General features: G+C 38.0%; 1 protein-coding gene across 1 annotated transcript in view; it reads right to left on the bottom strand.

Annotated features, from left to right (window-relative positions):
- SIPA1L1 (signal induced proliferation associated 1 like 1) overlaps positions 1-18,203 on the bottom strand; it is an 831,778-nt gene that overhangs the window by 355,197 nt on the left and 458,378 nt on the right. Inside the window, exons 6-7 of the mRNA XM_053697769.1 lie at positions 14,078-14,266; positions 6,774-6,948 (exon numbers count right to left, since the gene is read on the bottom strand). Coding sequence (XP_053553744.1) covers positions 6,774-6,948; positions 14,078-14,266 — 364 coding nt within the window. The remainder of the gene's footprint in view (positions 1-6,773; positions 6,949-14,077; positions 14,267-18,203) is intronic.

Below are 18,203 nucleotides of genomic sequence, written 5' to 3'. Positions count from 1 at the left end.
ATGATGAATCAAAGACTTTAACCAAGATGCCAAAGAAATGGCAGAAGCCTTCTGACCTTTCCTAGAACCAGAAAAGTTAACAAATAGACTAGAAGTCTTTCGGAAATCTTTAGTAGCTTCAACATAATATTTCAAAGCTCTAACTACATCCAAAGAATGCAACGATCTTTCCTTAGAGTTCTTAGGATTAGGACACAATGAAGGAACCACAATTTCTCTATTAATGTTGTTAGAATTCACAACCTTAGGTAAAAATTTAAATGAAGTTCGCAACACCGCCTTATCCTGATGAAAAATCAGAAATGGAGACTCACAAGAAAGAGCAGATAATTCAGAAACTCTTCTAGCAGAAGAGATGGCCAAAAGAAACAAAACTTTCCAAGAAAGTAATTTAATATCCAGCGAATGCATAGGTTCAAACGGAGGAGCTTGAAGAGCCCCCAGAACCAAATTCAAACTCCAAGGAGGAGAAATTGACTTAATCACAGGTTTTATACGAACCAAAGCCTGTACAAAACAATGAATATCAGGAAGATTAGCAATCTTTCTGTGAAAAAGAACAGAAAGAGCAGAAATTTGTCCTTTCAAGGAACTTGCAGATAAACCTTTATCCAAACCATCCTGAAGAAACTGTAAAATTCTAGGAATTCTAAAAGAATGCCAAGAAAAATGATGAGAAGAACACCAAGAAATGTAAGCCTTCCAGACTCGATATTATATCTTCCTAGATACAGATTTACGAGCCTGTAACATAGTATTAATTACGAAGTCAGAGAAACCTCTATGACTGAGAATCAAGCGTTCAATCTCCATACCTTCAAATTTAAGGATTTGAGATCCTGATGGAAAAAAGGACCTTGCGATAAGAGGTCTGGTCTTAACGGAAGAGTCCACGGTTGGCAAGTAGCCATCCGGACAAGATCCGCATACCAAAACCTGTGAGGCCATGCTGGAGCCACCAGCAGAACCAACGAACGCTCCTTTAGAATCTTGGAAATCACTCTTGGAAGAAGAACTAGAGGCGGAAAGATATAGGCAGGATGATACTTCCAAGGAAGTGACAATGCATCCACTGCTTCCGCCTGAGGATCCCTGGATCTGGACAGATACCTGGGAAGCTTCTAGTTTAGATGAGAAGCCATCAGATCTATTTCTGGAAGTCCCCACATTTGAACAATCTGACGAAATACCTCTGGGTGAAGAGACCATTCGCCCGGATGTAATATTTGGCGACTGAGATAATCTGCTTCCCAATTGTCTATACCTGGGATATGAACCGCAGAAATTAGACAGGAACTGGATTCCGCCCATACAAGTATTCGAGATACTTCTTTCCAGAGGACTGTGAGTCCCTCCTTGATGATTGACATATGCCACAGTTGTGACATTGTCCGTCTGAAAACAAATGAACGACTCTCTCTTTAGAAGAGGCCACGACTGGAGAGCTCTGAAAATCGCAGAGTTCCAAAATGTTGATTGGTAATCTCGCCTCCTGAGATTCCCAAACCCCTTGTGCTGTCAGAGACCCCCATACAGCTCCCCAACCTGTCAGACTTGCATCTGTTGAGATCACAGTCCAGGTCGGAAGAACAAAAGAAGCCCCTTGAACTATACGATGGTGGTCTGTCCACCACATCAGAGAGTGTCGTACAATCGGTTTTAAAGATATTAATTGTGATATCTTTGTATAATCCTTGCACCACTGGTTCAGCATACAGAGCTGAAGAGGTCGCATGTTAAAACGAGCAAAGGGGATCGCGTCCGATGCAGCAGTCATAAGACCTAGAATTTCCATGCATAAGGCTACCGAAGGGAATAATTGAGACTGAAGGTTTCGACAAGCTGAAACCAATTTCAGACGTCTCTTGTCTGTCAGCGACAGAGTCATGGACACTGAATCTATCTGGAAGCCTAAAAAGGTTACCCTTGTCTGAGGAATCAACGAACTCTTTGGTAAATTGATCCTCCAACCATGTTCTCGAAGAAACGATAGAAGTCGATTCGTATGAGATTCTGCTAAATGTGAAGACTGAGCAAGTACCAAGATATCGTCCAAATAAGGAAATACCACAATACCCTGTTCTCTGATTACAGATAGAAGGGCACCGAGAACCTTTGTAAAAATCCTTTGAGCTGTTGCTAGGCCAAACGGCAGAGCCACAAACTGGTAATGCTTGTCTAGAAAAGAGAATCTCAGAAACTGATAGTGATCTGGATGAATCGGAATATGCAGATATGCATCTTGTAAATCTATTGTGGACATATAATGCCCTTGCTGAACAAAAGGCAGAATAGTCCTTATAGTTACCATTTTGAATGTTGGTATCCTTACATAACGATTCAATATTTTTAAATCCAGAACTGGTCTGAAGGAATTCTCCTTCTTTGGTACAATGAAGAGATTTGAGTAAAACCCCAGCCCCTGCTCCAAAACTGGAACTTGTACAATTACTCCAGCTAACTCTAGATCTGAAACACATTTCAGAAATGCTTGAGCCTTCACTGGATTTATTGGGACACGGGAAAGAAAAAATCTTCTTGCAGGAGGCCTTATCTTGAAGCCTATTCTGTACCCTTGTGAAACAATATTCTGAATCCAAAGATTGTGAATCGGATTGATCCAAATTTCTTTGAAGAATCGTAATCTGCCCCCTACCAGCTGGGCTGGAATGAGGGCCGCACCTTCATGTGGACTTGGGAGCTGACTTTGGCTTTCTAAAAGGCTTGGATTTATTCCAGACTGGAGATGGTTTCCAAACTGATACCGCTCCTGTAGGGGAAGGATCAGGTTTTTGTTCCTTATTGTGACGAAAGGAACGAAAACGATTAGCAGACCTAAATTTACCTTTAGATTTTTTATCCTGTGGTAAAAAAGTTCCTTTCCCCCCAGTAACAGTTGAAATAATAGAATCCAACTGTGAACCAAACAATTTATTACCCTGGAAAGAAAGGGAAAGCAAAGTTGACTTAGAAGACATATCAGCATTCCAAGTTTTAAGCCATAAAGCTCTTCTAACTAAAATAGCTAAAGACATATACCTGACATCAACCCTAATGATATCAAAGATGGCATCACAAATAAAGTTATTAGCATGTTGAAGAAAATTAACAATGCTATGAGTATTATGATCTGTTACTTGTTGTGCTAAAGCTTCCAACCAGAAAGTTGAAGCTGCAGCAACATCCGCCAAAGATATAGCAGGTCTAAGAAGATTACCTGAACATAAGTAAGCTTTCCTTAGAAAGGATTCAATTTTCCTATCTAAAGGATCCTGAAAGGAAGTACTATCTGCCGTAGGAATAGTAGTATGTTTAGCAAGAGTAGAGATAGCCCCATCAACCTTACGGATTTTGTCCCAAAACTCTAATCTGTCAGATGGCACAGGATATAATTGCTTAAACCGTTTAGAAGGAGTAAAAGAATTACCCAAATTATTCCATTCCCTGGAAATTACTTCAGAAATAGCATCAGGGACGGGAAAAACCTCCGGAATAACTACAGGAGGTTTAAAAACCGTATTCAAACGTTTAGATTTAGTATCAAGAGGACCAGATTCCTCTATTTCTAATGCAATTAAGACTTCTTTAAGTAAAGAACGAATAAATTCCATTTTGAATAAATATGAAGATTTATTAGTATCAACCTCTGAAACAGAATCCTCTGAACTAGAAAAATCATTATCAGAAACAGAATCAGAATGATGATGTTCATTTAAAAATTCATCTGAAAAATGAGAAATTTTAAAAGACTTTTTACGTTAACTGGAAGGAGGAATAACAGACATAGCCTTCTTAATAGATTTAGAAACAAAATCTCTTATATTAACAGGAACACCCTGAATATTAGATGTTGATGGAACAGCAACAGGTAATGGAACATTACTAAAGGAAATATCATGTGCATTAACAAGTTTGTCATGACATTCATTACAAACAACAGCCGGAGGAACAGTTACCACAAGTTTACAACAAATACACTTAACTTTGGTAGATCCAGCATCAGGCAGCAATTTTCCAGAAGTATCTTCTGATTCAGGGTCAATCTGAGACATCTTGTAATATGTAAAAAAAAAAACAACATATAAAGCAAAATTGATCAAATTCCTTAAATGACAGTTTCAGGAATGGGAAAAAAATACCAAATGAACAAACTTCTAGCAACCAGAAGTAAATAAGTAATGAGACTTAAATAATGTGGAGACAATAATGACGCCCATATTTTTTAGCGCCAAAAAAAGACGCCCACATTATTTGGCGCCTAAATGCTTTAAGTGCCAAAAATGACGCCACATCCGGTGACGCCGACATTTTTGGCGCAAAAAAACGTCAAAAAAATGACGCAACTTCTGGCGACAAGTATCACGCCGGAAAGGACAAAGAAAATTTTTGCGCCAAAAAAGTCTGCGCCAAAAATGACGCAATAAAAAGAAGCATTTTCAGCCCCCGCGAGCTTAACAGCCCACAGGAAAAAAAGTCAAATTTTAAGGTAAGAAAAATTGATTATTCATATGCATTATCCCAAAAAATGAAACTGATTGTCTGAAATAAGGAATGTTGAACATCCTGAATCAAAGCAAATAAATGTTTAAACACATATATTTAGAACTTTATATAAAAGTGCCCAACCATAGCTTAGAGTGTCACAAAAAATAAGACTTACTTACCCCAGGACACTCATCTACATGTAGTAGAAAGCCAAACCAGTACTGAAACGAGAATCAGTAGAGGTAATGGTATATATAAGAGTATAACGTCGATCTGAAAAGGGAGGTAAGAGATGAATCTCTACGACCGATAACAGAGAACCTATGAAATAGACCCCGTAGAAGGAGATCATTGAATTCAAATAGGCAATACTATCTTCACATCCCTCTGACATTCACTGCACACTGAGAGGAAAACCGGGCTCCAGCCTGCTGCGAAGCGCATATCAACGAAGAATCTAGCACAAACTTACCTCACCACCTCCATGGGAGGCAAAGTTTGTAAAAACTGATTTGTGGGTGTGGTGAGGGGTGTATTTGTAGGCATTTTGAGGTTTGGGAAACTTTGCCCCTCCTGGTAGGAATGTATATCCCATACGTCACTAGCTCATGGACTCTTGCTAATTACATGAAAGAAAACATTTTTGTCATGAGGGGTGCAGGTTAAGTCCCCTGGCTATGCTATACCTGTGTCAGAATATCTGCAAATAGCCTCTGGGCCGTGTCTGTGCTGTGTGAAGACATTTACCTTACGCAGCACCCCTCCACTGGCTTACCAGGCATGTCATCTATGTTAATGTAGTTGCAGCAGTATCCAGAAGACAGCTCATAGGGGGAGGCTAGGGACGAGTCCCTGTGAAACCTGAGGGTAGCTATGGCTGAAGTCCTGTTAGGAGAATGCTGTGCACATAAGAGTATTCCTATGTCCCTGTATCAATCAGCTGCAGTCTTTTCTGTCTTCTTTGTAAATGATACTCCCCAGAGACTTTGGGTCTCACATAGCTCTGAGCTCCCAATTTGTAATCCATAAGCAAGTAGCTGGAACAACCTCTATTCTCAATTAGCTCCTACGAGGCCAAGAATAAAACTAGAGAGAGATGGAGGTGGGAGAGTTTTAAAGCTCTTGTATGGGTTCTTGACATCCTCCTAGTGGCAGGAAATATATCCCATATGCTATGGAGCACTGTGGACCATTATTTTACAAAATAAATATTGTGGGTGTGAATGGCCTTCTGCTATATATTTTACCATAATGGTAATGTTCATTTGAGAAATATGTGCGTTGCACATTGAGTCTTATTGTTTATAACAGTCAGCAAGACAAACTTTACCATGATGATTCCTTGTAGAATTTTAAGAGTTAAACGCTGGGTTTACTACAATCACTATATGACCCCAAAAACTAAAAACCTCATATGTTATTATATTACACTCATATATAAATACACGCACAGAGAAGTGCACTCTCAGGAACGAATAACCAGCTCAATAACTTGTTAACTTGTTCTATGGGGATTTACCACCTGGGTCTAGCTTCTTTTTAGCTCAGTAATGCTTTTCACAGAGCAGAACTTTCCTGTAGTAATATCAGTCTTATCCCACCTATTACGGTTAATCCAGCTCCGAAATACCAGGCAATTCCTCTCTGAACAAGGAACACTGCAACCCCAGACGATGGCTTCGGTCTTAATTGGGCCTTGCCAGTGACCGTGTCAGAACAAGCTAGCAAGTTATTGAGCTGATTGTCCATTTTTGAGAATGCGCATCTCTATGTGTGTATTATGACTCCCTAAGAGAAAAAGGTGCAACCAGACATGGACTCCTTGCTCAGTGTGCTTAGGGAAATATGGCTGCACCTCACTGACGAGGCACAATGAAGGCCGAAACGATCATCTGGGGTAGCTACATTCACCAATCCACATAAAAAAAGACTCAAGTGTACTGGGGTCACTGTATGTTGGACCACTAGCAAGGTCAGACTGAGAAGGGTGGACCATTGTAGTAGTACTGCAAATTGTGAAAACATTTCTTAATTTGTGTAATACAAACTCTTCTGCTAAGCCTACATTACTGAACATAGAAACTGATATGACTTATGATCTCATGAGAAAACTGGAAATATATATATATATTTATCAGAGTATTGTAGCCCTGAAAAATGTGAACAAACATTCTTATACAATTCTAAAAATAAAGTAAGTATGATTTCTGGAGCTACTATGCATAACTGCTTCTTACAAATGGAATTACAAAGTTAAATAATAATAATAATAATAAAAACAATCTTACTCTTGGTATCGAGTTGAGCTCTGTACTTCTCAAATCCCTTTAGTCGTACCCGTTCTCCTAAGAGTTGTAGGAATTCTTCAAAAGCCGGTCCTGCTGCTTCATTGTTGTACATTTCTTCTTCAGTACTTTGACCTGCCTTGCAGTACATGATGCCAACTTTCAGCTGGTAGCTTAGCTGTCAAAAATACAAACCTTTCTTCAAAATATGTATTCACATGTGCCACATTTCTTTAGGGAAATGAACACACAAGCACCTTTAGATGAACTTACTTACAATTTCATGTACAATGGAAACCACAGAAAATATTATTGATAGCATAAAGAAATAACATGAGAATCTGAAGAATATATAAATATTCACACATCTTACAATGTTATTGGCTAGAAAGACCTTACAAGAAAGGGGTTGTGTCTTATTGGTAAACACAAACATTTTAAGGGCCCATTCCTAAATACATCTTTCCATAATAGAAATCCTATGGTCAAATATTCTACCACATCAAGATTAATACTACAAGTATTATCCAAATTTGGAAAGAACGAAGAAGCCACAGATACTGTCTTATCGTGATGAGACATTACAAAAAACATGGACATAGAGAAGAGTACCATGTTGTGCATGGCACATGCTTATTTAGTCTAAGGAAGGCATAGATCTGCCTGGCACATGCTTATTTAGTCTAAGGAGGGCATGGAAATGCCTGGCACATGCCTATGTAGTCTAAGGAGGGCATAGAACTGCCTGGCACATGCTCATGTAGTCTAAGGAGGGCATGGATATGCCTGGCACATGCCTATGTAGTCTAAGGAGGGCATGGATCTGCCTGGCACATGCTCATGTAGTCTAAGGAGGGCATGGATCTGCATGGCACATGCTTATGTAGTCTAAGGAAGGCATGGATCTGCCTGGCACATGCGTATGTAGTCTAAGGAAGGCATGGATCTGCCTGGCACATGCGTATGTAGTCTAAGGAGGGCATGGATCTGCCTGGCACATGCGTATGTAGTCTAAGGAAGGCATGGATCTGCCTGGCACATGCGTATGTAATGTAAGGAGGGCATGGATCTACCTGACACATGCGTATGTAGTCTAAGGAGGGCATGGATCTGACTGGCACAGGCTTATGTAGTCAAAGGAGGGAACCAGCTGTCCACTTCAACACTCTAACAGACACACATGCATATTCATTTATGTATAGCTCTGATGGCACCATGTGTGCCATAAGAAAAAAACATAATTTATGTAAGAACTTACCTGATAAATTCATTTCTTTCATATTGGCAAGAGTCCATGAGCTAGTGACATATGGGATATACAATCCTACCAGGAGGGGCAAAGTTTCCCAAACCTCAAAATGCCTATAAATACACCCCTCACCACACCCACAATTCAGTTTAACGAATAGCCAAGTGGGGTGAAAAAGAAAGGAGTAAAAAGCATCAACAAAAGGAACTGGAAATATAATTGTGCTTTATACAAAAGATCATAACCACCATAAAAAGGGTGGGTCTCATGGACTTTTGCCAATATGAAAAAAATTAATCTATCAGGTAAGTTCTTACATAAATTATGTTTTCTTTCATGTAATTGGCAAGAGTCCATGAGCAAGTGACGTATGGGATAGTAATACCCAAGATGTGGAACTCAGTAGAAGTCAGTAGAGAGGGAGGGATAAATTAATCCACAATTAAAAAAATATAAGTTTATTCTCATAGTTGAAAAAAAAAACATAAGCAGAGGAATCAAACTGAAACAGCTGCCTGAAGAACTTTTCTACCAAAAACTGCTTCCAAAGAAGCAAATACATCAAAATGGTAGAATTTAGTAAATGTATGCAAAGAAGACCAAGTTGCTGCTTTGCAAATCTGATCAACTGAAGCTTCATTCTTAAAAGCCCACGAAGTGGAGACTGATCTGGTAGAATGAGCTGTAACTCTCTGAGACGGGGCCTGACCAGAATCCAAATAAGCCTGATTAATCAAAAGCTTTAACCAAGATGCCAAGGAAATGGCAGAAGCTTTCTGACCTTTCCTAGAACCAGAAAAGACAACAAATAGACTAGAAGTCTTCCTGAAATCTTTAGTAGCTTCAACATAATATTTCAAAGCTCTTACAACATCCAAAGAATCTAAGGATCTCTCCAAAGAATTATTAGGATTAGGACACAAAGAGGGAACAAAAATTCTCTATTAATGTTGTTATTACCTTAGGTTGAATTCACAACCTAAGGTAGAAATTTAAATGAAGTCCCCAAAACTGCCTTATCCTGATGGAAAATCAGAAAAGGAGATTCACAAGAAAGAATTCAGAAACTCTTCTAGCAGAAGAGATGGCCAAAAGGAACAACATTTTCCAAGATAAAAGCCGGTTGGTAACACCAAGGAACTGCTAACGCAGCCACTGCCTCGGCCTGAGGATCCCTGGACCTGGACAGGTACCTGGGAAGTTTCTTGTTTAGATGGGAAGCCATCAGATCTATTTCTGGAAAACCCCACATCTGAACAATCTGAGAAAACACATCTGGATGGAGCGACCACTCCCCCGGATGTAAAGTCTGACGGCTTAGATAATCCGCTTCCCAATTGTCTGCACCTGAGATATGTACCGCAAAAATTAGACAGGAGCTGGATTCCACCCAAGAAAGTATCCCAGATACTTCTTTCATAGCTAGGGGATTGTGAGTCCCACCCTGATGATTGACATATGCCACAGTTGTGATATTGTCTGTCTGAAAACAAATCAACGGTTCTCTCTGCAACAGAGGCCAAACCTGAAGAGCCCTGAAAATAGCATGGAGTTCTAAAATATTGATTGGTAACCTCGCCTCTTGAGATTTCCAAACCCCTTGTGCTGTCAGAGATCCCCAGACAGCTCCCCAACCTGAAAGACTTGCATCTGTTGTGATCACAGTCCAGGCTGGACGAACAAAAGAAGCCCCTTGAACTATATGATGGCGATCTAACCACCAAGTCAGAGAGTGTCGAACATTGGGATTTAAGGATATTAATTGTGATATCTTTGTAAAATCCCTGCACCATTGATTCAGCATACAAAGCTGGAGAGGTCTCATATGAAAACGAGCAAAGGGGATCGCGTCCGATGCTGCAGTCATGAGACCTTAAACTTCCATGCACATAGCCACTGAAGGGAATGATTGAGACTGAAGGTTCCGACAAGCTGAAACCAATTTTAACCGTCTCTTGTCTTTTAGAGACAGAGTCATGGACACTGAATCTATCTGGAAACCAAAAAGGTGACCCTTGTCTGAGGAATCAAGGAAATTTTTGGTAAATTGATCCTCCAACCATGTCTTTGAAGAAACAACACTAGTTGATTTGTGTGAGATTCTGCAGAATGTAAAGACTGAGCTAGTACCAAGATATCGCCCAAATATTCTTGGAGCTGTCGCTAGGCCAAATGGAAGAGCGACAAATTGGTAATGCTTGTCTAGAAAAGAGAATCTCAGAAACTGATAGTGGTCTGGATGAATCGGAATATGAAGATATGCATCCTGTTAGTCTACTGTGGACATATAATGCCCTTGCTGAACAAAAGGCAGAATAGTCCTTATAGTCACCATTTTGAAAGTTGGCACTCTTACAAAACGATTAAAAATTTTCAGATCCAGAACTGGCCTGAATTAATTTTTAAAACCCCAGACCCTGTTCCTGAAACGGGACTGGTATGATTACCCCTGAAAGCTCCAGGTCTGAAACACACTTCAGAAAAGCCTGAGCCTTTATTGGATTTGCTGGGATGCGTGAGAGAAAAAAATCTCACAGGAGGACTTACTATTCGGTACCCTTGAGAGACAATACTCTGAATCCATTGATTTTGGACAGAATCTTACCAAAATGCTTTGGCAGAATCTTAATCTGCCCCCTACCAGCTGAGCTGGAATGAGGGCCGCACCTTCATGCAGACTTGGAGGCTGGCTTTGGTTTGTTAAACGGCTTGGATTTACTCCAACTTGAAGGTTTCCAGTTGAAACCAGATTCTTTGGGGGAAGGATTGGGTTTCTGTTCCTTATTTTGACGAAAGGAACGAAAACGGTTAGAAGCTTTAGATCTACCCTTAGGTCTTTTATCCTGAGGCAAAAAAACTCCCTTCCTCTCAGTGACAGTTGAAATAATCGAATCCAACTGAGAACCAAATAAATTATTACCTTGGAAAGAAAGAGATAGTAATCTAGACTTAAATACCATGTCAGCATTTCAATATTTGAGCCACAAAGCTCTTCTATCTAAAATAGCTAAAGACATAGATTTAACATCAATTTTGATGATATCAAAAATGACATCACAGATAAAATGATTAGCATGTTGAAGCAAGCGAACAATTCAAGACAAATCAGGATCCATTTCCTGTTGCGCTAAACTTTCCAACCAAAAAGTTGATGCAGCTGCAACATCAGCCATAGAAATGGCAGGCCTGAGAAGATAGCCAGAATATAAATAAGCTTTCCTTAGATAAGATTCAAGTTTCCTATCTAAAGGATCCTTAAAGGAAGTACTATCTTCCATAGGAATAGTAGAACATTTGGCAAGAGTAGAAATAGCCCCATCAACTTTGGGGATCTTTTCCCAAAATTCCAATCTAACTGCTGGCAAAGGATACAATTTTTTAAACCTTGAAGAAGGGATAAAAGAAGTACCAGGCCTATTCTATTCCTTATAAATCATATCAGAAATAGCATCAGGAACTGGAAAAACCTCTGGAGTAACCACAGGAGGTTTATAAACAGAATTTAAACGTTTACTAGTTTTAGTATCAAGAGGACTAGTTTCCTCAATATCCAACGTAATCAACACCTCTTAACAAGTAACGAATATATTCTATTTTAAATAAATAAGTAGATTTGTCAGTGTCAATATCTGAGGTAGGATCTTCTGAATCAGATAGATCCTCATCAGAGGAGGATAATTCAGTATGTTGTCGGTCATTTAAAAATTTCATCAACTTTATGAGAAGTTTTAAAAGACCTTTTACGTTTATTAGAAGGCGGGATAGCAGACAAAGCCTTCTGGATCGCATCAGCAATAAAATCTTTTATATTCACAGGGATATCATGTACATTAGATGTTGAAGGAACAACAGGCATTGTACTATTACTGATGGATACATTCTCTGCATGTAAAAGCTTATCATGACAACTATTACATACCACAGCTGGAGATATAATCTCTACAAATTTGCAACAGATACACTTAGCTTTGGTAGAACTGTTATCAGGCAGCATGGTTCCAACAGTGGTTTGTGAGACAGGATCAGATTGAGACATCTTGCAAATGTAAGAGAAAAAACAACATATAAAGCAAAATTATCAATATCCTTATATGGCAGTTTCAGGAATGGGAAAAAATGCAAACAGCATAGCCCTCTGACATAAAAAAAGGCAAGAGGCATATATTATTTGGCGCCAAGTATGACGCACAACGCAAAATTATTTTTTTTGGCGCTAACAACATTCAGAAATGACACACTCGCGTCATTGCAGACGCAACCTTGTGCAAGGAAACTCGGCGTCAACTAAGACGCCAGAAATTACGAATTTGCACCACCGGACGTACCTTCGCTCCAAAAAAATCTTGCGCCAAGAATGACGCAATAAACATTTTCCCAAATATGAAACTGATAGTCTGCAAAAGGAAATATACATAAACCTGACTCATGACAAATATAAGTACAATACATATATTTAGAACTTTATATTAATACATAAAGTGACAAACCATAGCTGAGAGTGTCTTAAGTAAAGAAAACATATACTTACCGAAAGACACCCATCCACATATAGCAGATAGCCAAACCAATACTGAAACAGTTATCAGTAGAGGTAATGGAATATGAGAGTATATCGTCGATCTGAAAAAGGGAGGTAGGAGATGAATTTCTACGACCGATAACAGAGAACCTATGAAAAAGATTTCCCGCTGAGAAGCGCATATAAACTTAGAAAATCAAGCACAAACTTACTTCACCACCTCCATAGGAGGCAAAGTTTGTAAAACTGAATTGTGGGTGTGGTGAGGGGTGTATTTTTAGGCATTTTGAGGTTTGGGAAACTTTGCCCCTCCTGGTAGGATTGTATATCCCATACGTCACTAGCTCATGGACTCTTGCCAATTACATGAAAGAAAATGTAATACTTAGTCAGAGAATGATAAAAACACAAATATGGTTAGAAACACTTTGCAGTATATATGACAAACCAAACAAGATAAGAATAAAATGAAACTAAAATACTACAAAAAATATATATTGCACTTGTTGCACTCTAAACCATTAGCTATAAATTTATAATGGCACTGCATTTTTTTTCTTGACATCTGTTAAATTGATACATTTGAAAATGTCTACCATTTTGTCTTTCACTACATATATCATCTGCTTTATCATAGATCAAGGATTGGCAATTTTTTTTTTTTTTCTTTTTAAACTAGCAAAAATTATTGAGGAGCAGACCACATATGTTTAAGAACCAGAAAAAAGCTTTGTTTACAGACATATAACCAGAACAAAACAAAACAAAAAATGTATGTGAGAAGTGGTTCTCTGGCTCCTAAAATGTACCAACCCTATTTAAGATAAGGTAAATTCAATAGCATTTAATCTAATTTTGAGGTTAAAGCATTATGCTTGTTTCTACAGGATTTATACTTGAGTACCTTTAAGCTATCTGAGGTTAATTTTATTCAGGTGCTGGAAATAAAAACACCGATTTCTGTGTCACAAACTGTTGTAAAATAATGTAGTTAAAATTATTTTAATATTTTTTTTCTCATTTTATTTTAGGTCTTTACAATTTAAAGGTCAATAATTTGAAATGCAAAACATCAGTTTTCATCTATTTTAACATTAAAGATTAAAAACATTCTTGTAAGCAAATCAATTTAAAATAAAGTTTCTCTTTAACTATTGTTCAACCACTTAAAACAATTACGAATGCTAGCTCTGAATTGTAATATTTATTATCTTACACTAGCTATGGGAGGAGGGGTATGATGCAGAATCCAGTATAACTTCAGTATGCTCAGTCAAGTTTAGAATGTGCATGAATATATTTCTGATAAACATAATGAGGACAATCTGGGATAACTGCACAGCATACATGCTAGGAAGCCTACTTATAACTGAAGGATAATCTCTTGATTTAGGATATCTCATAAAAAAAAACAAGATATCCAATATTGTGCTGTGCTTTCTCCTCCCTCACTACAGGATACATTTGATTATTCTATGAAGTGGAAACATTAAACTACCAAAATATCTTATAGCTGTAAAAGTAAAAGTAAATGCATACCCCTTGTTCGTCCAATTTTATGAGTTGTTCTGTAACTTTGGGAGTGTTGAAGGCCAATCTGAGGCACTGCACATTGAGTTCAGGAACAATATGCTCAAGCACTTCTTTAAGAGGCAATCCTCTGGCTGTGCCATGTTTAGCAGTTGCAGGAATGGCATCTTCAAGAACGGAACCACGCAGTGTTATAAGCTGAAACCAAGAAAAATGCAAACACATTTTAGAAAACATTATTTAAAACAAAGCTCAGTGTAAGTGTAAATTTTTCCTTACAACCATTAAAGGGATATGAACACACAAAATTTTGTCTTAAGATATAGATACAACATGCAATTTTATATAATTTTACAATGTAATGCAATAACATAATTTACCTTGTTCCTTTGGTTATCCTTGTTGAAAAGCATAACCTACGCGGGCTCAGGAACAACAATGCACTACTGGGAGCTAGCTGTGGATTGGGGGCTGCACATATATGCCTCTTCTCATTGGCTCCCAGAAGTGCCCTACTGCTCCTTCAACAAAGGATACCAAGAAAATTAAGCAAATTTGATTAAAGAAGTAAACTGGAAAATTGTTTAAAATGCTATGCTATCTGAAGGGAAAAAATGTCCCTTTAAACATAATACATGTACATTATGTCTTGTATTATTAATTATAAAATACTCTTATCTAATAAAACAATGTATCCCCATAGAAAGATACAGTTAATGGGGTATACTGCTGCTTTCTCCCTTAAAGGGCCATGATACCCAAATGTTGAAACACTTGAAAGTGATGCAGCATAGCTGTAAAAAGCGGACTAGAAAATATCACCTGAACATCTCTATGTAAAAAAGAAAGATATTTTACCTCAAAAATTCCTCAGTAGCCACATCCCATTGTAAAGGACTTCTAAGCAGCAAATCAGTATGTCTGTCCCGGGACACACAGTAAAAGAGTTCATGACCTCAGCACCGTTGATGCGGATTGGCTGCTATTCATTTCTTCATTTTTTTTACCTGCAGCTGAGCAACAGCTGAAGTATAACTTTTTACTCAGAAATTACTCTGCAGAGTTGAGGAAATTGTGAGGTAAAATATCTTCTTTTTTTACATAGAGATGCTCAGGTGATATTTTCCTGTCAGCTTTTTACAGTTATACTGCATCAGTTTCAAGTGATTAAGCAAATGAGTATTATGTCCCTTTAAGAGTGGGCAGAAACAATTCCTAGATAACTTCAGAGCCCTTCCTACACATACCCCTTCCCTTTCTGATGTATATAGTTAAGCCAAGACATATGTGGCTAGATGGGAGAGGATTTTACCTAAAACAAACTAGAGAAGACAAAAGTAAACAACCACAGAGCAAAGAGATGTACTAGCAGGTTTACCCGAAAGTCTTTTAAATGTCACCAATAGGAGTGTGAAGAAATAAACCTTTATTATCTTGTGCTCTCAGATTGACAAAAGAATGAATGCTTAAATTACCACAAAACAAACAAAAAAAATATACAGGGGGAAAAAAAGTAGCTTGTGAACATAAAAACATCCAAAACTTAAGTATTAAAGGGCCACTAAAGTTAAAATTAAAGTTTTATGTTTCAGACAGAATAGAACATGCAATTTAAAAAAAAAATTATTAAAAAAAAAAAAATCAGTTCTACTTCCAATATCAAAACGTGCAAATTATTTTTATATGCACACTATGAGGCCCATTTATCAAGCTCTATACGGAGCTTGAGGGCCCGTGTTTATGGCGAGTGTCCAGACTTGCCAGAAACAGCTGTTATGAAGCAGCGGTCTAAAGACCGCTGCTCCATAACCCTGTCTGCCTGCTCTGATGAGGCGGACACGAATCGCCGCAATTCAACCCGATCGAGTACGATCGGGTTGATTGACACCTCCCTGCTGGCGGCCGATTGCAATGCTGAATACGGAGAGCGTATTGCTCTACGCATTCAGCGATGTCTGTCGGACCTGATCCGCACTGTCGGATCAGGTCCGACAGACATTTGTTAAATAGGCCTCTGAGTCAGGGAGTAATCTAAATTGTTTTTATGGCATTTTCAAAATAAATGTTCAGACACACTCGCACACAGTCACATACACAGAGTTACACACACATATATCTATTGCTGCAATATACATGAAAACAACAAGCACAAATTAAAGGTTAGCTAGCTGAATAACAGAAAGGTTCAGAGCTACCTCTAAACTGTAAGCTCCATGGGTAGTCTCTTTTTATACCCACTTTGAATGTAAGCTCTTTGGGGAAAATCTCCCAATATATACCTGAATAATACTTCTAATATAACTTTGTTTTTACAAATATAGAAATAAAAAAAGTGCTGCCCACTCCTGTCTGGCGAGGGGACGACAAATTGGACTTAAAAAATTGCCAGAAAATATTCTACAGCTCATTTCAAGTCAGTGCTATTTTGTCTTCTTGTTATAGTTATAATGAATTCTGCATCCTACCCCTCCTCCCATAGCTAGTGCAAGATTATAAATATTAGAATTCAGAGCTAGCATTCCCAATTGTTTTACGTGGTTGAACAATAGTTAATAGTATTAAAGGACCAATTAATGCAGTAGAACAGCATAATGAATAAGTGCATGATAAAAAGACAATGATTTAACTCTACTCTAAATTTCATATAAGCAGTAGATTTTTTTTTATCTGACAAAATAATGTTTTCTTCCATTTTCTGGCCCCTGTATCATGTGACAGACATCAGCCAATCACAGACTAGTAAACCCTCTGTGAGCTTGTGCACATGTTCAGTAGGATCTGGTTCCCTAGAAAGTATGTATATAAAAATACTGCAACATTTGATAATGGAAGTAAATTAGAAAGTGTCCTAAAACTGCATGCTCTGATTCATATAAGTTTATTTTGACTTGAGTGTCCCTTTAAATTCTACTGTATTTAGTGGTCCTTTAAGTAATACCGTTAAGGCTAATGTATACATCAACTCAAACGAATTTACAACCTATCACATGAAGATCCTTTGTCAAATCACATAAATAGAATCGATGAGGAGCTGACAAATAATTTACCAAGTCTCAGAAAAGAAAAAACATCAAAAGATGGAAAAATCACAACTTTCCACCCTAAAGCAGAGGAATCATCAATAAAGATACACAAATATATATAGAATTGCCATAACAAAAATGATTACATTATTATCATCATCATTTATTTTTTAGAGCGCCAACACTATAAACATATGTGCAATATACAAGGAGTAAAATTTAGCCTGCTGGGGTGCTTCAGCATATAAATACGAAACACTGATTTCTGTGCTACATTGAATGATTACCTTAGCAGCTTCAGGGAAAAATAATGAAAGTAAAAAGTACCTCTTGTGAAAGCTCCAGGTACCCCCAAGGGGTTCATGTACCACGGTTAAGAAACAAGGCCTTACATGAAGGTGATTTACAGGACAGCTGGGCTTGTAAACTAACATACTAACGGGGTGAATGAAGGAATTCAGTTATGAAATAGGAAAAAGCGTCCATAAAATTGTCTAGCACTTTAAAGTCTTTACCAGGCCCTATAAAACACATAACCCACTGTCATGATACACTCACAAGGAGTAGTTAACATCTGGATAAGCTACCCAGCAGAGGTTGTATTGTGCTCTCAGCATTGCCAGGGTTAATCTTAAATGTTCTTTCTTTGTGTAACATCTCTGTGTGTGAAGGAATGCAGTGGTCTAAAGACCCCCTTTCCCCTCCCCCTTTTCCTGGTTCCTGCTATTTCTTGTACCATGGTTTGCCTTGCAAGAAATGTTTTAGATAGTTGTAAATTAACACAAGGACGATAGTCTTGACAAGACAAAGGGAGACCGGGATATAGTTGTATGTAACAGAAAAATTATTCATAACTTGCCTGGAACAAGAAGCAGTAACTTTAGAAGTGAGTGTTCCACATACCTAAAGGAACATGGTAATCTGTTTAAAGTTTAGGTATTTTCTTAGTTGATGTCCCATTTTATTTTAAAGAACTATATTTTTGCATGTCTTGTTATTTTATATGTTTTTATAATTTGGCACTGTGTAATCTGTATTTGTCTTTTGTTATTAAACATATAATAATCTAATTCTGTCTTTGGGCTCTAATATCTGAATTCACACTCTGATGA

The sequence above is a fragment of the Bombina bombina genome, chromosome 1, assembly GCF_027579735.1.
Source record: "Bombina bombina isolate aBomBom1 chromosome 1, aBomBom1.pri, whole genome shotgun sequence".
Classification (NCBI taxonomy): domain Eukaryota; kingdom Metazoa; phylum Chordata; class Amphibia; order Anura; family Bombinatoridae; genus Bombina; species Bombina bombina.
Note: the sequence above shows the minus strand (reverse complement) of the source record. Positions and strands in the feature narration are given on the sequence as shown.